Consider the following 24256-nt stretch of genomic DNA (forward strand, 5'->3'; position numbering starts at 1 on the left):
TATCTTCGCTTATGCTATGATACAGACTTCCACTCTTGCATTTTGGGGGCAGAGCAATCAAGGGAGTGTGTGTTTGTTTGATTTCAAACATCAACAATGGTTCCCACAAGGAAATGAGGCTTAATAATGGGTTTGATGAGAAATTTCCAAAGTGTATTTTTAGATTTTTCCTTTTGACCTTTGGCTTTGACTGCTAAATACAGTGAAGTGCCCAAAGTAAGACTCCAAAACCAGAAATGATCAGAAGTTTTTGTTGAGAAGGGAAAGCTCATGCTAACACTCATGAACTGCTTTCGGCCCTATAAATCCATACATTTGCAAAAACATTTTAGATTTTTAGAACTTTGACTTTACTAACATTCCATGAATTTGCAATCTTCAAAAAGTACAAACATGTTGACTGTTTTCTTGACATGTGAGAAATAAATCCTAAAATGTGGTTAGTTTTCTCCTTCCTCCGCTGGGATCAGGAAGTTGTACGGTAACAGTTCTGGTGGTCAGCTGTGATACTTGGATCTCTTAGGGCTGCGACTGCGATCTCGTCTGTGGCGTTTGTGATCGCCGTCTCGCTCTCTGCCTCGGTCTCTCTGTTTTTCCTTCTCTCTTTCCTTGTCCTTCGGTCTCTCTCTGTCTCTTGAACGCGACCGCTGTCTGCCTTTATCTTTTTCTTTACGACTCTCATCGCGATCCTAGAAAACAGGAGAAAAAACAAAAACAAATAATGAGGCACGGAAGAGAATACTGAGAAAAAAGTAACAGATTTCATTTGGTACTGATTCGACAGCTGGTCAAAAAACGGTCAATTCCCCCCGAGATTAACGCGCTGTGTCCAAATATGTCTAATTCCTTATTATATAGCAGGCGGAAAAAAAGTATGTTAGCCGAGTAGCATCCACAGCAGTAATAAAACTTTCTGAAGTGTGCATCCGATGGACAGGATTGTGAATGGAGGTGAAGTTGGTAGGTCACATGATAATGACAACATGGCAGATGTAGCATCTCTGATTTTCATTCATACTACACACATTGGGTCTCATTCATGAAACATTCGTAAATATATGAGTAAATATGTGAGTGATTTGTGCGTAAAGAGACCTTCACAACGTTCAAACTTGGCCCCTTCTCACAGGCGAAACACCGCCAGAAGAACAAGCCCTCTCCCCTGACATGATATCAGCGGCACACCAACTCTATTTTGCAAATATTGTGTTTATCATGCAAAAATAGCATTTTATGTGTAGCCTACATGAAAGAACAGCGGAGCTAACAGATCTATTCGAACATATCTGTATTAGACATGAGTTTTAGCCATCTTCAATCTAGCTTTGCTAATAATGGGTCTCATTCATGAAATATTCGTAAATATACGAGTAAATATGTGAGTGATTTGCGCGTAAAGAGACCTTCCCGAAAACTCTTCTCCTGATTCACAAATACTTCGTAAACGTCAGATGTGATAGTGAAATGTGCGTGTGTGTTAATGAATTCCAATCAGTCGTAAATGGGACGCGCGTGCACGCTCATTCTCAATTACCATAAATCCCGCCCATTAAATCTGGCTGACAACTATATATGGGCATCATATTATGACACCAAACAAAGGATTTCAACATGTCTTCTCAAAAGCGAATGAAAAAGAGAAATTTCTCAGATGCAGAAATTGAAGTTTTATTATCAGAAGTTCATTCAAAACGCCACATTTTATTTTCAAGTGTGCATAGTGGCGTATCAGGTCCTAAATAAAGGAAGCTTGGCAGCAGATGCAGTTAATGGAGTTTCATCTGCTAATCGAACAGTCCCAGAAGTGAAAAGAGTCCCAGCCCTATTGAAAGCATTAATTATTTGATTAAAGTGTTCCGTTTGCAGATGCTATTACTGGCTCTCATAATAAAAGTAAAAAGAAAAACCGTATGTAATTACTATATATAATATTTTTTCAAAATGCTTTGTAAATAATGTACCCGATTACGGTGAATTAAAATACAGCCTTATTAATGAGCAAAACGTTCGGATGTTAAACGCACTATTTACGCGTGGCTGGGAGCAGGTGTAGATTTCTTTCGTACCAACTAACATTTGGAAAATACGAACATTTTAATGAATCTGAAAATTTACGCCAGAACCACTTTACACACGATTTACACAAAAATTCGTTCTGCTCGTGTTTCATGAATGAGACCCATTCATAATATACAGAACATACTTTTTTAACGGTCACAAAGTACGTTTCATGTGTGCAGTGCCTACAATTCAGTACGCCATTTCAGACGCAGCTCAAGTCCATAAAAAAATAAAGAGATGAACACTAACATTCCTGTCCTTAATTTATACCATACACCAATGGTTCACATGTTTGTTCTGATGGTGTGCAGCAGGGAAAATCCCATAATAATCACACATAACTAACTTCATAATCATGTATAATTGCAACAGCAAATTAAAATAAGCTTATCAAGTTTGATTTAGGAGAAAACACTGAATCTTTTGTTGTTGAGACAACGTGATCAAACAACGTCGACAGTATTTTTGCATATTGCCAAATTGCATGTCATGCCCTCATTCTCTAAAGAGCCACTACAACAAATACAGGTTAAACATGGTTTGTGCTGACCACGAGTTCAGTGCAACAAATTACTAGCCAAGCCAAAAAACAGCAATGATATATGACTTATACTACCGGTCAAAAGTTTTAGATCGGTAAGATTTTTAATGTTTTTAAAAGAAGTATCTTCTGCTCACCAAGGCTGCATTTATTTGATTAAAAATACAAACAAAAACAGTCATATTGTGAAATATTATTACAATTTAAACCAGCTGTTTTCTATGTGAATATACAGTAAAGTGTAATTTATTCCTGTGATCAAAGCTGAATTTTCAGCATCATTACTCCAGTCTTCAGTGTCACATGATCCTTCAGGAATCACTCTAATATGATGATTTGAGGATCAAGAAACATTTATGATTATTATCAATGTCGAAAACAGTTTTTTACATTTTTATTTCATGATGCTATGATGAATAGAAAGTTCAAAAGAACAGCATTTATCTGAAATCTAAAGCTTTTGTAACATTAAACACTACCGTTCAAAAGTTTGGGGTCAGTAAGAATTTGAATTTTATTTTTGGGGGAAAGAAATAAAATAAATCAATACTTTTATTCATCAAGGATGAGTTAAACTGATCAAAAGTTACAGTAAAGACATTTATAATGTTAGAAAATATTCTATTTTAAATAAATGCTGCTATTTTGAACTTTCTATTCATCAAAGAATTTTGGAAAAAAATTGTACACAACTGTTTTCAACATTGATAATAATAATGAATGTTTTTTGAGCATAAAATCAGCATATTAGAGTGATTTCTGACGGATCATGTGACACTGAAGACTGGAGTAATGATGTTGAAAATTCAGCTTTCATCTGATGAATAAATTACATTTTAAAATATATTAAAATAGAAAACAGTCATTTTAAATGGTCATAATATTTCACAATAATACTGTTTTTTTTGTATTGCTTTTTATCAAATAAATGCAGCCTTGGTGAGCAGAAGACACTTCTTTTAAAAACATAAAAAATCTTACCGATCTAAAACTTTTGACCAGTAGTGTATATTTATAAATGATAAGGATTATGGGCCAGGAAAAGGAATCCAGACACCAATAAAGCACTGCAAATGAACAGTGCAATAATAAAAACATAATACATTTAAACAGAGTGAAAATATTCTTTTAAATCTTGCAAATGTGCCTTTATTTTTGCAAAGTAGTATCAATTAAGATCCTGCAGACCTGCATCAATTAGATTTGTATCAGCTGCTTCACACATGCAATCTAATTAACGTTTATATAGTACACATTTAAAAATGTTTAATTTTATATAGTTTTTCCTATTGCCGTTTAATCTCGTGTTGTGTGCTGCAGATACGAGCCTGTCTCCATCTCAAGGTCTTGAACTCGTCTTTGCGTTGTTGATTTTGTGCAGGGCAGATGAAGACACAACAAAGATTATTCAATAAAATCTGCTCATTTTTACCATCACTTTATCTCCTGCCTCCTTCTCTTGTCCTGCCTCTGTCTGCTCTTGGGCTGATAGAAGTACTGACTTTGTTGTATAAAAAAAGTAAAGATTATAGAGGCAGAGTCTGAAGAAAAAACAACTGAGAACCATTCAAATCCACAGCATCGTACCTTTGATTTTTTATCCTTGGTCCTTTCGTTGTCTGAGTGTCGTTTCCGGTCTCGCTTCTCTCTGTCGTCCTTCCGTCTGTCGTCCTCCTCTTCATCTAAGAGAAGCTCATAACGGGAGCTTTAGAAAACAGTTAAGAACTACTTACTTGTGGGAAGATTTCCTATCTATTTTTCAACAACTTAAAACCAAGTGCATGTTAGTGCAGTGAAAAGGTCTTTGTAATGCATTTACACAACATGTTGAGTTTTTTAATTAAAATAGCACAGTTTTAAGCTACTGCTATAAGAAAAGCAGGTTAAGGCGTTAAAACCAAAATATTACAGCCGCCCTTTATAGTCATTACTGTGTAACGGTTAAATCAATAACATGAGCTCACACTTGTCAGAGTGTGATGTTCTGATGACTAAACCCGTGATTCAAGCCAAACCATCTCTGCACTGTATCTACTGTAAACCTCTTTTGGAGAGTTTGCTTAAAATCCAAAGAGTGAGATACAATTGTCCAAGCATGATTTAAATGTCCAGAGATTATCAGAAGGATACTCCTGTTTGCTTTTGACTTTGTCTTTCAAAGCCAGTTTGGATTTGTTGTCCAGGTCTTTCTCATAGGCCTTAAAGTCATCTTTGGTGTACTTCCCACCTAGAAATGAAACATACTGACAATAAATATATGATATACTGTGTATATTACTTCAATTTAGTTGTATTAATTGTTTTGCATTTATTAACATGGGCATTTAACTTTGCAGATAAACAACAATAACTGAGCAGCACCACAAACAAAAAAAAAGTGCATATCAAAAAAACGTACGCACTCAATTGAGGCGGATATTATATTAAATTACATTTACATTTATTCATTTAGCAGACACTTTTATCCAAAGCGACTTACAAATGAGAACAATAGAAGCAGTGAAACTAACAGTAGGACAACAATATGCAAGTGCTATGACTAGGGGTGTGACGGTTAGTATCTTAATTTTAATAAATGTTTCATCAACCAATTGCACGTATTTAATAAATAAAAAGCAAATAGACAATATAATAGCCGTGACATGGAGGCGCCGGTGCGCCGCGTTCACTTGCACTGCATTGTGAACTAGAGCGCATCTCATCGTAAATGAATGAAACTCAGCGTAGGCCTATGCCTCATACATTAGCATTAAATATCTTTGCTGCATCCTTTCTAGAACAGACAAGGGCTTTCTTGCGGCTCGCATTAGCAGAGCATTGCATCGTCCATAGACCGCAAAACAATCAGCGGATGGCGGGCGGGTGCGGCTTTGAAATTTGGTCCAAAAACATTGGTGCGGATGATGAGTTTTGTGATGCGGTTGCGGATGAAATAATACCCCTTCCGTGTATCTCTATCAATAACAACATTGAACACTACACAAATATTATAATTTTTTTATTTTTTATTTAGGCGATCAAATAGCTAATCAGTGTCTGCTCGTTTATTGAAACTTAAGTTGTCCTATAACAGACGAACATCGCAACGCCCACCCCCCCCACCCGCACGACGTCACATTTGACTCACGTCATAACCGTCATCACCAATTCTGAAACCGGCACACCCCTAGCTATGACCCTTCTCAGTTTAATCTAACGCAGTACATGTTTATTTATTTATTTATTTTTCTTTCTTTTTTTTATCCGATAAGACTTAAACTATGACGGAAACACATTTACAGAATAAATCCCTCAAAGCAACAAAAAACTCAAGTGACTTGTGATTGGATAACTGGACTATCCAGCGGACCAATCGCATCTCAAATGTTGGTTTGGTGGCTCTGAAACGACAGAGTCAAAGTCTGTCATGAGAATGATTTGGTTTAATTCCCTCCAGAAGCGTCTCACACGAGTGTGTTCCCAAACACCAGCATCCGAACGCAAGAGAACATGACAGCGTTTACTGTGTTTCATCTGCCGCTCTGAGACGCAACTCATTTATGATGAAGTTTCTTCCCCAATTGCAGCAACTTTTTGGTGCCAATTTCCCAGGAAATTGCTTTTTTCGCAAATGTTTTATGCGATATTCCAATTTTGCGCAACTTTAAATGGAAACATAGCTAATAATTATATTTCTATTACTTTACAGGGTATAAGCGAGGACAGACTTACCTTTGCCTTTCCATTTGATCTTAGACACAGACTGGCTGAAGTCCACATGAATGCGACGGTCATCTATCAGGACGTTGTCCATTTTGAAGTACGCTTTTTCACAGTCCTCCTCCTTATCAAATAATACACAAATGCATTGATTATTCCAAAATGGCTCGCAATGTAAATGCCCTGAATTAACATTTTGATGACCTCCCAGAGAAACTCACTTAATTCATTTTAAAAGGCCATTCGACACACAATAAACCCTTTTAAGAGTGATTCAAGACTCAACTTCTTAAAAAGCAAAGATATGGCAGATATACAGAACAGAGACCTTTTAAGTTTGCTTAAAAGTGTATAGTAGATGTGGAGGACTATTTATTGATGTAGCAACCTCGAGTCAAAACAACCGCACAAGTTCTGAGATGTTTATATCGTATCTACAGCGGATGCGAGCGGTGTGACAACACAACAAATCAAAGAGGACCCATTATAATCAGTGGTACTGTCTACACTGGACGGGGCGCGATGAGAGAGATGGCGAAGTCTTTCGGATCTTGACATGTTCAGTGTAGACATCGCGTACACATGATTTAATCTAACTTGATTTCATTAGAAACTTTACAAACCTTGTCAAACTCGATGAATGCATAGCACAGAGATTCTCCTGTTTTCCAGTCTCTGATGATCTCACAACTGCAAATAAACATTAACATGTTAAATCAAAGCCAGCAGATAACATACAGTACATGCATCTACACACACTATAATTTACCCAACAGAAGAGACTAGAACTTTGATTTGTCCTTATGACTTTCACACACTGATGCCCCTGAACAGCATTACAGTAAGATTCAGGCCCAGGCTATGGTCGGAACTGAATACTAGCATACTGTTATTTTCACACAGGACATCCGACTATAAACAATTATGTGAACCAATACGCAAAGATAAGCACTTCAAACAGCAGAGTATGTTACATTAGTGGTTTTGTTTTCACAATCGCATGTTTAATTAGCATAGCATTCAGCATTTTTTTTAACGCAGTATGTTATGTACAGGGTAATGGTTCATAACCATTAACCACCATCTTTACCACAAAATTTCACACTAGACCATGCCTGAGTGCTAAGTATTGCAATTTGTTTAACCAATATTATCAATTAAACACATATTCTATTATACAAAAACTCTTCTTTTCCAGGCCCTGTACGAACCCTGTATGTATTCAAGAAGTTGGCCTAGGTTTTTTTTTTATTTTTTTTTATTTTTTTAAAATCACACCAGATATTATTATCCAGTTCATCTGTCACATTTGAAATGGAAGGTCACAAAGCACATTGCATTGTGGGATACAGTATTCCACACAGTGTGCTTGGTTGCATAACGCACATTTGTGCATTCCCTGCATACAGAAAATACTGTGTGTGCTATACATACGGCCTGCTGCTATAATAGTCCTAGATGAATGTATTGCAGGCTTAACCCTCAGCCCCCTCTCAATCAAAAGAAAAAAGATGTACATAATAAAAAAAAATAAAAAAAAAATAAAAAAATAATATATATATTATATATTATATATATATATATATATATATATATATATATATATATATATATATAAACAGAAATACATAAACACATGGCATAGTCAAAATAAAACAAAGACTTTTACTGTTTCACTTCAAATCTATAATAGTAAAGTTATGCTAACACATAGTTAATACTCACTATTAACTAGTTTCTTATTATCATGGATATTACTAGGATATTGCCTGTTTATTAGTACTTATAAAGCACAAATTAAAGGGATAGTTCACCCAAAAATGAAAATTCAGTCATTAATTAGTCACCGGCATGTCGTTCCAAACCCATAAGACTTATGTTCATCTTCAGAACACAAATGAAGATCTTTTTGATAAAATCGGAGAGCTTTCTGTCCCTCCATTACCTGAACAACTACCACTTTGATGCTTCAAAAAGTTCATTAAAACTAAATCCATATGAATTGAGCGGTTTAGTCCAAATTTTCTTAAGAGAAACAATCACTTTATACAATAACAATTTAATCCACATATAAACATTGATCAGTGAACAAACAGAAGCTCAACCAAATCTCCTTGAAGTGCAAGTGCAAGAACTTGTTGAAGCTCAAACGTGCTGCGTAACACGAGAACGAACCTCATTGGTTCTTGAGGAAGCTCAAACTAGGGCTGCACGATATTAGAAAAAAAATTACATTGCGATATTTTTTTCCCAACGATATATATTGCGATATTGTGTGCCATCAATCCAGGCTAAAGTCAATAATTAGCCTATATACCATTCCATGATATTAATAATTTCACTAAGCAAGCTTCATTACAAGTGACAAAAAGGCCACTTAATATTTTATTCCAAAATTAGAACATATTTCTGTCAGAATTCGAAAAAAATATTTCTGTCAAAAAATCTTATTCTCTCTCTCTCTCTCTCTCTCTCTCTCTCTCTCTGTTTTCGGTGCTGCTGATGCAGTGACGCGTTCATGTAAACGGCACTTAAAAGCTGTCACAAAGAACCAGCAAAAGTAATGATTATGAATATGTAAAATATTACAATGAGACATTTGAATTGTTTATTAATAAACAAGTGTTTTCTGTAAAGATGAAGTTGACGATCTTCATCTTCGCAGTAGTGATCGCGTGGGAGAGAAATGCACTTTTCATACGGATTACATAGTTTTATTTTGTTTTGAATGGTTCTGTTTAAAAGTAGAGATTTCTGTAGATAATAGATATATATATATTTTTTTTTTTTAGGTGTGTGAGGCGAGTAGGCTACCTTATACGCTAAGTTTCGGTTCATGGATTCAGGCACTGGCGCCTCCGTGTCGTGATTATGTCTGCTATATTTACTTTTTATTCATTAAATCCAGGAAACTGGATAATGAAACACTGATTAAAATTAAGATACAATTAATACAAAATGAAATTCGCTTTAAAGAAAGGCTTTGTGCTTTCTGTTTGAGGTCTCTGTGAAAGTTTTAAACTCATAAACTCAAGTTTTTTCCTCATAAATGCGAACATGAAAAATAAAATACTTTTTAAAAAAGACAACCATCCACAACTATATAACACTCCAGCAAAGTAGCTCTTTTTGGTCAACATCCTCCTTTTTGTAGACGAAATAGTCCCAAATAGCTGATTTTGACTTTCTTTTTGGTACGAAATCTTTTTTTTTTTTTGGCGGATCCTCTTAGTCGCCCATTTTTAGTTATAGGATGCCAGTGAATGTTGGCTGTGAGCGCGGTGAGCTGCAGCACAGCGAACCAATCACTGTGCAAGCACGCGGAACGTGCAAGTCACCCCAGCAAAAAGCCATACAACAAACTCGTGTTTACTGTGTGCTACCCTGGTGCTACCGTTCTCTTAATACACCATGGGTGCTACTACCCTTCACATCGCATGTTCCGGCGATGCGACTATCGCTCATTCGCACATCGCGATGTCAATGTTAAAACAGAATATCGTTCAGCCCTAGCTCAAACGTGCTGCGTTTGAAAATGGTCTTCTTTCTTTGTTGTACCGTGGATGCAAATGGATCCAAAAAATTCAGTCTCAGCAGAAAACGCTTGATAATTTTTTTCTTCAGAGAAAATTAAAGAGACCAGTTCTGTGCAGACAGAGGACGGTGAATGAGCTGGAGAACCCTAAAGCACGTCAAATATGGCGGAAAAGACTCAAAGAATCAAAAAGTGTCATGGAAAAGCGAAAGTTCGAGACTCAGAGGCTGTCGGACTTTGATTGGCTTTTGTATGAAGAGGAGGAAGATGCGATATGTCAGTAGAAAACCTAGATTAGCAGGTCAAACGGACTTGGTATCAGACGTCAAAATCTTACAGCGCACTCAAACAGCAAACGACATGCAGCTTGTTGTGAAAGTGTGACGGCTTTAAGCAAAGACCCTGAGGAATCTGCGATCGCAAAAGGGTTTCAAACTGAAAATAAAAAAGAATGACAACGCAGAGAGATGAGAGCTTTCTGTGAAAATGAATACAGCATATTATATCGCAAAGGAGGAATTGATTTTCATTCAGATGAAGCCACTAATTCTGCTGCAGAAACAAAATGGCCTGGACATTTCCACAACGTATGATGATATCCGTCGCGCTGAACTCATTTCAAACATTGCCGCAGATTTACAGGACATAGAGACAAATAAAGTGAAAGAGTCCAACTACGTATCAGTCATGCTTGATGGTGCAACAGATTCTTCTGTGACTATCACATGATGGGTTACCAGTAAGCTTATGTCTCTGTCACATGCTCATGCTGATGGTGTAACTGACTGCATTCAATCCTCAAAGTCAAAATTTGGATTAGATGACTGAGGGCAAAGGCTTGTTGGATTTTGTGTTGATGGTGCAAATGTGAACATGGGCCAAACAGCTGATGTTGTTGCAAAACTGAGAGTGGACAATCCGAAACTGATAGACATTCACTGTTCTCACAGGCTGGAGCTGGCACTACTCGGGGTTTTGAAAGATGTGAGAAAAGTGAATCGTGTAAATGACACCTTGCACTTGATTTGGAAAACCTACCATTTCAGCCCAAAGAGCAACAGAGAACTTAAGATAGTTTGTGAAGAATCTACATCTTACAAACCAAAGCCAGTGAAAGGAACATGTTGGGTGCCTCATTTAGACAGCGCACTGAAGGTCTTCCTGAGAGAAAAAAAAAGATGATCTAAGCCAAGATGGGCAGTATGCAGCTGTTGCCGTTGAATTTGGGCCCAAACCAGTCACAATGCTGACATTGCTGGCAGAGGGGAAAGGGCTTTCAAAACCCATGTGTTGCGTTTAGTCATTTCCTGGCTGATGTGCTGCAGGAGATAGCCACATTAAGCCAGACTATACAGAAAGCAGACCTCAGTGCTGTTGCTGCAGTTAAGAGCTGTTTTACCAGTCTTGACTACATGAAAACCAACCCTCTCCCAGATGGCAAGCTGGATATTTTCATCAAACAGTGTCTGGAAAAGCAAACTGGTGCTAACGACATTAACTTTTTAGGGCATTGACTTGAATGAACCTCATTGGTTCTTGCATGAGCTTCCGTTTACCACAACTGCTGTGTGAGTTGATGAATGTTTATATGTGAATAAAAGCTTATCTGTTCATCATATAAAGCGATCGAGTCTCTTCAGAAAATTTGGACTAACCACTCAATTCATATGGATTAGTTTTATGATCTCTTAATTAACTTTTTAAGCATCAAAGTGGTAGTTGCGTAGTCAAATGAGCGACAGAAAGCTCTCGGATTTCATAAAAAAAAAGATCTTCATTTGTGTTTCGAAGATGAACAAAAGTCTTACAGAATTTTCATTTTTGGGTGAACTATACCTTTAATGTCTTATTCTGCATGACCATATTCTACATCCCTTAATCCTACCCAATACCTAAACTTAACTACCTTACTACTATTAATAAGCAGTAATTAGGAGTTTATTGAGTTAAAAGTCGTTGATAATAGTGAGTATTGATTGAACCCTAATCTAAAGTGTGACCAATCTTATATTTACAATATTTATATTATATATAGAAAAAAAGTTTAATTTTAATGACAGATCACTCATGTGTAAAACAAGTAAAGCGCCACTAGCTAAGACCTCAGTTAAGTGCATTAAGAGCACAAAAGGTTAAAGTCCTGTAAAGGTAAAAATTTAATCTTTCGGTTCCCAGCCCTAAACTTCACTCACAATGTTTAACCACAACGACGAGTGTCAGACTATCATTGGAACTAATACAGCAGTAAAATATTCCATTATCTCACCATTTAATGGAGCCGAAACGTGAGAAGATGATCTCTAGATCTTCATCTGTGGTCACAGGATTCAGTTTACACACAAACAGCACGTTCTCTGGAGGTTTGACTTCTGCATCTGGCAGATCACCCACCTTTCAACAAGCAAACATTCACATGTTCACATAGTTAACAGCATCTTCATGTGAGGTGATGAGTAAAAGATGTCTAGAGTGAGTCATGTTCATGTGGAAGTGATGAACTTTACCATCTCTAGTAAAATGGCTTGCGTCTTTGCTTCCTTGTCTTTTATCAGTTCATCCAGCTGCTCAGCATCTCCGTCAACATCGTTTATGGCCTCATCTGCTCCAATCCGACCACTCTAAAACATGTACAAGCATGGATTATTCAATCTAATATCAATAACAAAGCACATTTAAAAAAACAAAAACACATCACCTGCTCTACCCCCCCACACACACTTAAAACTGCAATAATAATAATTCATATTTTTATATTAGCATTAAATCACTACATTTAAAGGGTTTAGAAGTCAACATCTAACCTGAAGTTTAATCAACCTAGTATTTTAAATGTTTTACACATAATAAAATTACATAATTAAATAATCAGTTCATGTATTTCCAAGGAACTGAACCCATTGCTTATTTTATAATACTTAAAGTGTCTTTATTATGTTATTTTAAAGGCTCCTAATTTTGTTTTGGAGTCTCCTACAACATGTTTACATGCATTCAAGGTCAAAAAACACTTTAAATTTCATCATAATCATCATAATTTCATCATGTTCACTGACTTCAGAGTCACATTTCTTCTCCCAGTGTCTGAAACAGAAAGGAGGGGTTTAGAGAGAGCCTCCTCCGCTCTGATTGGTCAGATGGTGTTGTTCACAAGCAGCCAATGAAGACCACAGGCTGGCATTATGCAAATTTGTTACCAAGTAGAAGGTTCAAGCAGAAAAAGTAAAACTGGAATTACTGACTCGTTTCATGCACTTCAGAATCGGTTCAATAACTATTTATCAACATTTTCATCTTTGAAACTTTGGGGAGGAAAAAAAAAAGATCATCAAGCTATTTTGAAACACATGATCCTTTTCTTTTAGTGTGGCTCATAACTAAAATAAAAAACATAAATTTATTCATTATTCATGGGAAGGAGGTAGAGACCAACAACTAACCTATGATGACCAAAAATATTTAGAATTGTAAAAAACATGAAAATAAACTAAACCCGGAATATGTTAGTCACGTCACGCACTGTGGAAATCAAGCAACGCTGAATCAAATCGAAAACCTTGTGATTGAAATTTAACTGAACTGGGAAATCATTGTTTACTTACAGCTGACTCTGCATGCTAAGTTTATCATTAACATTTTTACAAACTAAGTTGGCATAAATCTTCCACCTCGCAGTATTGTAATGTGGTGAGTTTGAATGAAGACACTCACATCCAGCTGCTCTTTAGTGGGCTCAGGCGATCGGTCTGGAACCGGGAGGCCCGCGGGATCATCAAACGGGTCATCCAGAATCACTGTGTGATTAATCCTGCAACCACAATGCAGCCCAAAACTTAGCAGGCACAAACACTGATGTTTAGTCTATAAGGGTGTCACGATTCTCCAAATCCTCGATTCGATTACATTTTCGATTCTAAAGTCACAGTTCGATTCGATTCTCGATTTGTTTGATTGTAAAAAAATTGCATCACAATAAATGTATTGTGATTGTCACTAACATTTTAGTAACTAAACTGAATTTTATTAGGTTTAGTGACAACATGTTACAATGTTTACATGGTACAATTTCTGGTAAGCTACACTTTTTTATTATTTCAGTTCAATTCAATTATTGTGATTTAATATTGACTTATTTGGATAAATATTAGGTAGGCTACACAAGATAGGCTAATTTGTCTTAAAAAAAACCCACCAACTCACCTAATGCTGTAAACATACAGAGAGCCCTATCAGCTGGTAGTAGGCTATTATTTAAGGTTAAAATGAATTAAATATAATGCGTTTTATTTTTATTATAATAACTTTATTTAATGATTTAAGTAAAAAAATATAATAATATAGAACACATATTTAGCAAAATGCTCTCTATAGCTATTTTTTTCTTGCCAACTACGTGCTATAGCCTATATTATGGTCATTAAATGGCTTTCCTGAGGTAAATGTGACATAATTGTTCTCCAGCTATGTTATTGAGCTCTTCACGCTGATGAAAAAGACTGATTGATCGATATTATGTATAAGGAATGTACATTTCGGTAAGTTGTACTGTATCTTTCAACAGTGTTAGTGTTTTTCTTTACTATTAGCTAGTAGAGATCGATCATCGCATCTTCACGTGCGCTAGGGATCTGTCACGTAACATTTACAAGCGCCAAAACGGTATTTATTGTTTGAATTTCGTAATAAAATTGACAGAATCTGAGAGCTGAGATTTTTGGTCTCCGTGTCCTCTTTGCTTCGCGATTTTTCTGTGCGTGAGAGCGTGTGAAAAGTTCCATAAATGCGTGAGAGTTGGCAGCCCGTCTCGCAGCACTTCAACACTTGTGTTTTTTTTTTTTGGCTTGGCAAGCCGAGCTGACGTGACATGGGGGCGTGACAGCATCGACGATTCCATTTTTTGATTCGATAATCGAGATTGAGCATTAATTTCGATCGATTTCGATTGACACCTTTATAGAGCTGGTAAGTCCCGCCCCTTCCGTAAAACCCCGCTGGACCTCTAGGTTGAAAAATCGTCAATGCAAGTGAATGGGAGAAAATAATTATTTTTGAATTGTTTGAATTCATATGTTCAAACATATGTTGTCTGTGAATTTTTTATATAATCTTTCATGTTACGAGTTTGACAGTATATGGTACGATTCTTCGGCTAGCAGTTGTGGAAAAGACATAACGAGAAAGACTACATGTCGCCTATGTGACGTCACCCCATAAAGTTGACTTACCCGTGGTTTTCGCCAACCTCAACGATTTTGTCCTCTCCCTGAAAGAAGGCGGTGAAGTGCACCAAAGACACAGCCATGTTTAGCGGGATTCGTGAGCTAGTGTCCGTGTGCTAGTGCTGGTGACGTTTCAAACGCGTCAAAAGCAGCGAAGAGTTGTAGTCCACAAAGTGCTCTCACACAAAGTCTAACCGTATCAAACTTCTACCCGCTAAATTGTAGCATTCTTCACATGAAAAGTTATATAAAAAATTCACAGACAACATATGTTTACATTCATGGTACAATTCAAACGGGACCAGAAAATAATTATTTTCTCCCATTCACTTGCATTGACGATTTTTCAACCTAGAGGTCCAGTGGGGTTAGCGGAAGGGGCGGGACTTACCAGCTCTATTAGTCTACAGCCCTTATGTCTATGAATCTGAACCACCCAAACCTCAAAACTATGAGGCAATCTAAAGTGTGGGAAAAGTGTCTTATAATTGAGTTTCTTCTTCATGAAGACTCCAGCTCTGCTCTCAGTACTGAGTGCTGAAATAACAGCTGATATAACATTGGGACTTCTCATTGTTGGCATCACTCCAGTTGTCTATGTTTGTGCCTTCCAGACACAGTCAGTCAAAGGGATTTTTAGTTGGTGGCAACAAGTCCTTTTGAGTCGTTGAAGCATTCAACTGATTTGTTCAAAAACGCTGATTCATTCTGGAACGCCACTACTGTGTGTTGTTTGGAGACATCATGCAACCACACCTTGGTTAACCTCAAATTCAAGGACCTTTCAAGGACTTTCCAGATCCAATACCCTCAAATTCAAGGACCTAACCCTCTGGTCCTCTTCATTTAGGGGTCACACTTGGCTCCGTCGCAGTCAAAAGTGACCGAAGCATTGAAATATAACTTCTTTTTTTTCCAGGAAAACCAATGTAATATATTTTTGTTCAATAATGTTTTTTGATTATTTTGAATTTTGAAGAGATTTTATGATACTATGCAATATTTTTATGTGCTATTTTTTTCCATTAGAACTAATATATATTGTTTTATTTTATTATTTTTTCCAATAAATTCAATATTTCACATTAAAATAGAGTGGAGGCCTTTAAAATCCATTTTTTTAAGTGAGAAAAGTGCCATCTGGAGGTGTTAAAAAAATAAAAACTTGTGTAATGTCTGTATAGCTCCCAATATAAAGGCTAGGATAGCTTGAGGGTAGGGCTGCACGATATTGAAGAAATATTCGATATGCGATAACTCATTAAATAATGCAATATGCGATATGGTAATCCTTAAAGTGTGTAAAATTAACTTAAATTATCTTTAAAATACATTTAAAATTCTATAACCAACATACAACAACAACAACCTTTATTTATAAAGCACATTTAACACAATACAAATTGATCCAAAGTGCTGTACACAGTGCATAGCAGGACTACACTATAAAAAACAACAATTACAAGTTTCCAAAAGCTAAAGAATAAAAATGTGTTTTCAGAGTAGATTTAAAAATGTCCAATGAAGGAGCAGACCTCACAGGATAAGGGAGAGCATTGCAAAGCTTGGGCCCAGCCACAGAAAAGGCCCGATCACCCTTTAATTTGTAGAGACATCATGACACATTTAAAAGCAAGTGATTTGAAGATCTAAGTGCCCTAGCAGGACAGTATGGCACAATAAGATCACAAATATACCTTGGTGCACAGCCAGACAACGCCTTATAAACAAACATAAGGATCTTAAAATCAACTCTAAACTTAATGGGAAGCCAGTGAAGGGATAAAACAGGAGAAATATGATCCCTCTTCCTAGACCCAGTCAAAAGTCTCGCAGCTGCATTTTGAACTATTTGTAAACGAGATAGTGAAGATTGAGGAAGGCCACAGTAAAGAGAGTTGCAATAGTCTAACCGTGATGTTACAAATGCATTGCTTTCTTTCACATTCGTGTTTCACATTCTTTTTGTGACAAGAAAACATCCCTATAACTTGTGAAAGTGAACAGCAGTGTTTTACTGTTGCATCAGAAGTGTTATTTTAACATCAGTGTAAACACAGGGTTTCAGGTTATCCTACATCAGGGTTATTTAACAACAGAAACTGAATAATCAAATGTAAAAAATAAAACACTGCTTAGTTTTTACTGTATGAATTACATATATGGGTCAATGACGTGACAGGTCATTTTTTTTGTCCAAAGGCCTTAATAATAATACAAAAACAAATATATAACATCCAAAGTATGTTATATAGTATGTTATATAGTTATATAGTAAAAACTGTTTTAGTACAACTTGATCTCTTTTACTGAATCCAAAAGGTTTTAATTATATTTTACTACATATAAAGGTATTTTAAAGATTTTGAAGTGTCAAAAGATCATTCGGTAAAACCGATATAGTAAATATTTAAATGGAATAATATTGTTTTTAATAACTAAAGGAACTACAATAATACAAATATAAAGCAGATTTTTACATTTCCCCTTTTCTCCTTTCCCTGTGCAATGTTTTACTTGAATATGTTGGAGTGTTTAGAGTAGTCCAATAAATGATTACATTTATGAGATCAGTGATAATTTGTTTTAATATTTCTTCTGTGGTACACACTATATACTATCTCAACATCAATGTCAAATCAGTTTTTAACTTTCAAATCAGTGGTTAAACCGAATGACTTTTTTGGTGACATTTTTTCCATCTTGTAAAAAATGACAAAAAACAGTGTTAATTGATTGTACAAACCACAAAATCTTATTGTTAACACCTAGGTAAACTAAAAAAATGGTTTCAAATATAGTTATATCTCCATTCTATTTTTTTACACTTTTAAAAACCTTATTCGTCAATGACCCATATATACTGATTATTATTAAAGGAGAACTCCGGTCAATTTTAACATTGAGCTCATTTTTTTGTAAATTCGGAGTGCTGTCAATACAGAGAACAACGACAAAAATCGGTGTTGCCTACACCGTGTTATCCTCTTTTTAAAATTTGCACCCTGTTGACTTCAATGGCTACATTAGCTGGGCACTTGTAATGACACATCAAGGATGTTAAGAGGCTAAAAGCAGCTTTAAAACTTGCCCCACTGAAGTCAACAGGGTGCAAATTTTAAAAAGAGGATAACTCGGTGTAGGCAACACCGATTTTTGTCGTTGTTCTCTGTACTGACAGCACTCCACATTTACAAAAAACTGAACAGCTTCGGAGTCAGTGGAATGGTTATATTACTTATTTCGGGTTGAATGGTGGTGGTTTCGCACCCCCCTGGTGCCCGAGAGCGGAAAAAACTCACTTGCAACTTTGGGACGCGGGTCGGTGTCAGGAAGTATCGCGTGATATCAGGTCTCGCGATGTAACGAATTGCTTGACGGCACTGCACACGTACACGCCCCTATTCAAGCACCGGCGGGCTAGCTATAAGCAAAGGGCAACGATAGATTGAGTTATGGCTGAGCCTGTAAAAAAGAAGCAGAAAGCTAGGAAATCTTTGTCGGAGGACCAACGAAAGAGGAAACGGGAGACTGACCGAGCAAGAAGTCAGACTCGAGTAAATATATCGGACCGGCTTTTTCAGAATGGTGAGAACTGAGAGAAACAGAAGCCTGCAAAACGGATGCTGACCTGGCTGCTGTTGCACTTGTAAGTTAAGTATCTTTGGAATAAACTGTGTTTAATATTTAAATTTCAAGTAATTGCGACCTCAGGATGTTTGCTATTGTCTGTAAAGGTTTTTATTATGATCGCTGTCTGTTAGGGGCTTACTAGTACGCTAGATACTATAACTTTGATGTTAGGCATTGTCATAGCAAACACGTTTGATTTCTGTAGTTGTTTGGCCGTTCCTCTGTCGGTTTTATTTGTGTAATTTACACTTTTATTTTATGTCACTAAGTCAACGCGTCTGATAGTAGGCAATATCAGACGCGCAAAATGTTGCACATATCATGATCGAGCTAGAAAAAACGTTCTGATGTTTTCTTAGACAAGCAAAGGTAAACCATCATTCTACCAGATGAACTTATAGACCTTGCTAATATAACTTTAGACAAATATTAGCCTCCGATATATATATTTTTTTTATGCTCATGCCCATTCTCCCAAAAACAAACAAACAAACACGAAAGCAGTAGTTCGCCTCGTTCATATCGTTCGTTCCCGGTAAAAATACTAGTATGCATGACAACACAATAAATAAAAAAATCGCCATCAGTTGGAAAGAAAGTATTGCTTTACTTGCCTCGGTAGACATAACTGGTTTTGAAATAGCCGGTTCCTCAGCTGGGTTGCTCGTGGCAAGGGGGGAGGGACAACAGTTCGTTTTTACGACAGAGTGTTTGAAAGCATTATACTACCAGACACTAGTGGGAGCTCGTAGAGAAAAAACACTCAGACTTGCATAGTGTCCCTTTAAAGCTACAAAAGTTATTCAGCCAAGAGCAGTGAGTGATTTTCTCTTTGTCTTTTGTTCATGACTCCAGTTGCAATATGCATATCGCGATATATACATTTGCATTATTTTGATATATTGTGCAGCCCTACTTGTGGGGGAGTAAATCATGGGCTAACTTTCATTTTAAATTGAACTACTCCTTTAACGTAACGTGTAAATGCCCGTAACTAACCTAAATCGAGCAAGCGCTAGTATGCATAGGCCACGAAGTGTTGGCAAAATAACACATTAGCGGACCGGAGGGAATAATATGGGCTTGGCGTACGCCACATAGTTTAATGCGAGTATGGTTACTATGAGCTTAATCACATTGAATATTTGTCAAAGTATTGTGTTTACGCGAGGTAATGTTTAAATGCAATATTGCCAAAAATCCCATTATAATCGCATGTAAACGCACTTACTGACTTTCTCTACTTGACTTTACATGGGGAAAACATTACTTGTTGTCATCAGCTGTACGCTGCACTCGGATCAGTTATTAAATATTGATGATTCTGCACACCGGTTATCATACACGTACAAAAATATTTGGTATCTTTCATAATAAAAAATATAATAAAAAATGTGGTCTTTCTCTCTCTAAAAACACTTTGTCCTACCTGATGTCCTGAAAGGGGATGAAGTCAGTGTCAACAAAGGTCTCGTTGATTTTAGAGAGCACGTCCATGCCCTCTGTGACCTCTCCAAACACAGTGTGAACACCATCCAAATAATCCAGATTCTCATTTGTGGTGATCAGGAACTAGGAGCCAAAAGAAAAGGTCACACACTCAAACACTGACAATGACATGTTGACATAACACTGTGTATTAGATATATGTGCTAGGGTTGGGCGATGTCCCCTAAATTGGCAGTTGACGATGTTTACAGTAAAACATCGCGATGGACGATGATATCGTCGGGGGGGGGGGGGGGGGCGATCACGAAGAGACAGGGAGAGTGCACATTGTAGCTACTTACATCTACTGTGTTTACGCCACGGGAATACTCGGCTTGGCATTTTGAAATATTTCTATGTTTATTTGGCCGTTCAGGCGCGCAACCGAAGACAAAGACTACTTGACCATGTTGCGCTCGGAGCGCGCGCGCGCCATCCTGTCAGTAGAATTCAGTTCTCTTTTGCGACTTATCGTGCTTTTAATTTTTCTTTTCAATAGCACATCCTGCTCTTTTCTTTCTCATTCATGTTTTGTTATGAACTTTACATAATCGTCAACTGAAATCTGTGCGGATTATCAACAATACGATACATTTAGGCCTATAGGACATAAAGGGTCTCTGCGGCAAAAGTGAAAGTACCAGCGGCCAACGGGTGAAATGTTTCTCTTTGCACAGCAAAGCACCCGTTTCAATAAAAGGATATATTAAAGTTTATAAAGCCTACTTTTACATTTTCATTGCTGTTTTAAAATGAATTTCGCCATCACCTTAAACAAGCTGTTCTGCTTGAATCCCAGTGCAGGAGCTGTAACTGTTAGGTTACCACAGAAACGTAAGCGTTTGGTTGATTGCTGTGGTGACTCGTGACACTCGCGAACAGCACTGAACACACACGTCTTCATTTTTTTTATCGTTTGTTGGTAAAGGGTGAGAGACCTTGCGAGCCACACGAGCCATAGGTTCCCAACCACTGGTGTACACACGAAAACGAACTGCCGTGAGACTGGGCTGGTCTGACAGGGTGGGGGGCGTGGCATCACGATGGTGGCTCTCCATCGTGATGTCGGTCAGCCATCACGATGGACGATGATATCGTCCATCGGCACAACCCTAATATGTGCACAATTAACCTGAGAGCCATGCTGGTCGGTGCCGTTGTTCACCATAGACACCGTCCCTTTCTTTCTGTGCTTGATCCTGGGCACCTTCTCGGATTCAAAAAAGCGTGCCTGATCGCCATACAGCTTACTGCAAACACACAGACGTCACCATCACACAATGCACGTGTATTCGGTCAGCACAAAAACACAATAACATGAACCTGATTCTTACCAGAACACAGACTCTCCTCCTCGGCCCGTGCCGGTGGGGTCTCCCGTCTGAACGATGAAGTCTCTCTGGAGCGGGTCAAGAACACATGCAACATGTACTGTCAACAGTCAAACTCCACCTCAAATTTGCAGTGATAACTACAGTAGAAATATTCATTTATATATCCTACGCAGAGCCGGACAGTAACGGAGTACATTTACTTGAGTACAGTACTTAAGTACAATTTTGAGGGATCAGTACTTTACTCAAGTATCATTTTTGGGGAGTACTCATGACTTTACTCAAGTACATTTGAGAGGCAAATATTGTACTCTTTACTCCACTACATTTCTATCCATAACCATGAGTACCCGTTACTTAAAAAAGAAAAATCACGGAAACCCTCAATTTGTTGTTTCCCTCTCAAACGTGATTGGATTGTGCAGGCGCCACTGATTGGGACAGCCTATCAGCAATCACCTTCATGGTCAGATTTAGATAAGAGACGAAACCATGGACGAAACAATGGATGAAGATGCAGCTCATGAAGATCTTCATCAATGGATGAAGATGCAGCAGGTCCATCCCGGGAATGTGCCAAGCCGTGGCCCCACCTCGCCAGACTATTTCAGTTTTCTGAACAAGTTAATGATAGTTTTCGCTTCAAGTGTTTGCTGTGTTTACCAATGTAAGCACTGTGGCAGTAGTAATGCAATATTTAGAAAATGTACTCTTGTACTCTTGATACTCAAGTACTTTTAAAAACAAGTACTTCAGTACTTCTACTTAAGTAGACATCTGACTGTAGTACTTTTACTTGTACTTGAGTAAAATTTAGCAAGGGGTATCTGTACTTTTACTCAAGTAATGAAGCTGTGTACTCTGTCCGCCTCTGATCCTACAGTAATCAAATTTTTGCCTTGAATTTATGAGATAAATGTGATTCTATGAAAACAATGTAACTTTCAGAACTAAAAACTTTTTGAATCTCCAGTCAACCAATCTCCATTTCTTATAACGTAAATGGTTTCAAAGGAAAAAAACAAAAATATAAATGGACATTAAGGATAAAACCATTTTGAACAATATAACGCACACAAAATGTACTCAGAATGTAAGACATACATTACCTGAACATTGTGAATCAGACAATAGTTGTAATATTTGATTTTGCACAGTTTCAGGAAATTCAGCGAGGCTGAAAAATTAGAAGCACAATTCTGGTTAACAGATATATTACATATCATGCTATCATGTAGTTGGTTTAGTACTCTTCTAGCGAAACATTAAATAATATAACAACTAGAATTCTGGTTATACAAGCAAATATCACGAAATTACATGTTTATCAAGTAAAAAGTTCCTACAGAGATGTCTTATATTTATCACGACGTTTTGTTGATTGTATTAAAAGAACTAGCATTTAGTGCAATCTAGCTTGCAGTGCAAATACGTTTACACCCGTCGCCTGTCATTAATGTTATTATTAATTACCTTTCGGTCTCTCCTCTGTGTATAAATCAATCACGATATCTCCTAACGTTGTTTCCAATAACACCGCCATGTCGTTTCAATATCATCGACATGCGCCGGACAGACACCGCGCATGCGCACTGAGAAGAGTCGCAGATATAACGTCACATGTTTGATACAGGCGGCAGGAGCTTTGCTCTCAACTAGAATTATAAATTATCTCTAAAAGATGTTATATGTTCTTTCACACACATAAGCAAAATGTTTGAATATGTGGTGAACTTCTACATCTTGCATGGTAAATATTACATTCATAAACAAAAATTTGCAGAATGCATACCTAATTGTAATTTATTCTTAATCGAGATGGAATCGCTAAAGAAGTCGTTAAAGTTAATTAAAAATAATAAGAATGAAATTTTGTTAAACTTCAAGGAGAAATTCTTGATATTATAATGCCCCCACTATGTTTACTAAATTCTACGAATCTTGAATGTCTATAGGAAAAAGGAGGAAATATTTATTTTTTTGTTTTATTATTATTATTATTATTATTTTTTTATTTTTTTTATGACTTGTTAATCTGTTTAAAGGTGTGCAAATATTTGTCTTGTGAAGCATTGCTGTTGTATGCTGGAATCAATGTTTTTGAGTCATTTATTTCAATTTTAAAAAAAAAAGCATTGCTCTCAACTAAGGACTTTTTTGGAAAGATTTGATTAGATTTATTAACACTGACCCCTCTTTTTTGTGTGCTCAGGAAACGTTTTTTTAAAAAAAAACGAATCCTTCAAAAAAGCAAGAATACTGTTATAACTTTTTATTTTTATTTTATTTTTTACATTTTTACGTTTTTGCTATTCATATAGGCCTACATATATGTAAGTGTAACTACTAAATTAAATGATCATAGCAGCAATTCCTAACAGCAAAAACTATAATTGGTTGTTGGCTGTAAAGGGATCAATCTAGAAGAATCCTGTTCACCACAGTGGCACTGATCTCCAGATCCAGATCCAGATTTATTATAAAAAACGATTTACACAGCTATGAAGACTGTGAAGTCTTAAAGTAAAGTCTTAAAACTATGAAGTCTTAAAAGACTGAAAGAATAAGTTCCTTTGTGATACAAATAGCACAGTCTCTTCTTCAGTGTTTCTGGTTGAAGGCTGTGGAAAGATGTGTCTACATTTATAGTTTAGATTTTTTTTTAAATATCATTGTTTATTTAAAGTATGATAACAGTATTAAAAAATGTAGGTGTATTTAAGTATTTGTATATCAACCTATAAGTTAA

General features: G+C 36.7%; 1 protein-coding gene across 2 annotated transcripts; it reads right to left on the reverse strand.

Annotated features, from left to right (window-relative positions):
- Positions 1-326: 326 nt before the first annotated feature.
- ppil4 (peptidylprolyl isomerase (cyclophilin)-like 4) lies at positions 327-23101 on the reverse strand. Of its 2 annotated transcripts, XM_079887585.1 has the most exons (14): positions 22981-23101; positions 22617-22684; positions 21508-21572; positions 21306-21423; positions 20115-20257; positions 13545-13641; positions 12341-12454; positions 12103-12227; positions 6925-6991; positions 6314-6425; positions 4733-4829; positions 4190-4307; positions 4035-4103; positions 327-689 (listed from the first exon to the last, which is right to left on the reverse strand). In XM_079887585.1, exons 1-14 carry the CDS (start codon positions 23048-23050, stop codon positions 498-500), a joined length of 1455 nt encoding a protein of 484 aa, XP_079743711.1. In that variant the 5' UTR covers positions 23051-23101; the 3' UTR covers positions 327-497. The 2 variants fall into 2 exon arrangements, with proteins under 2 accessions (XP_079743711.1, XP_079743712.1); XM_079887586.1 differs by lacking the exon at positions 4035-4103 and having other exon boundaries at positions 22981-23088.
- Between the last annotated feature and the right edge of the window lie 1155 nt (positions 23102-24256).

This window comes from Squalius cephalus (genome assembly GCF_949319135.1).
Source record: "Squalius cephalus genome assembly, chromosome: 12".
In the NCBI taxonomy this organism is placed as follows: domain Eukaryota; kingdom Metazoa; phylum Chordata; class Actinopteri; order Cypriniformes; family Leuciscidae; genus Squalius; species Squalius cephalus.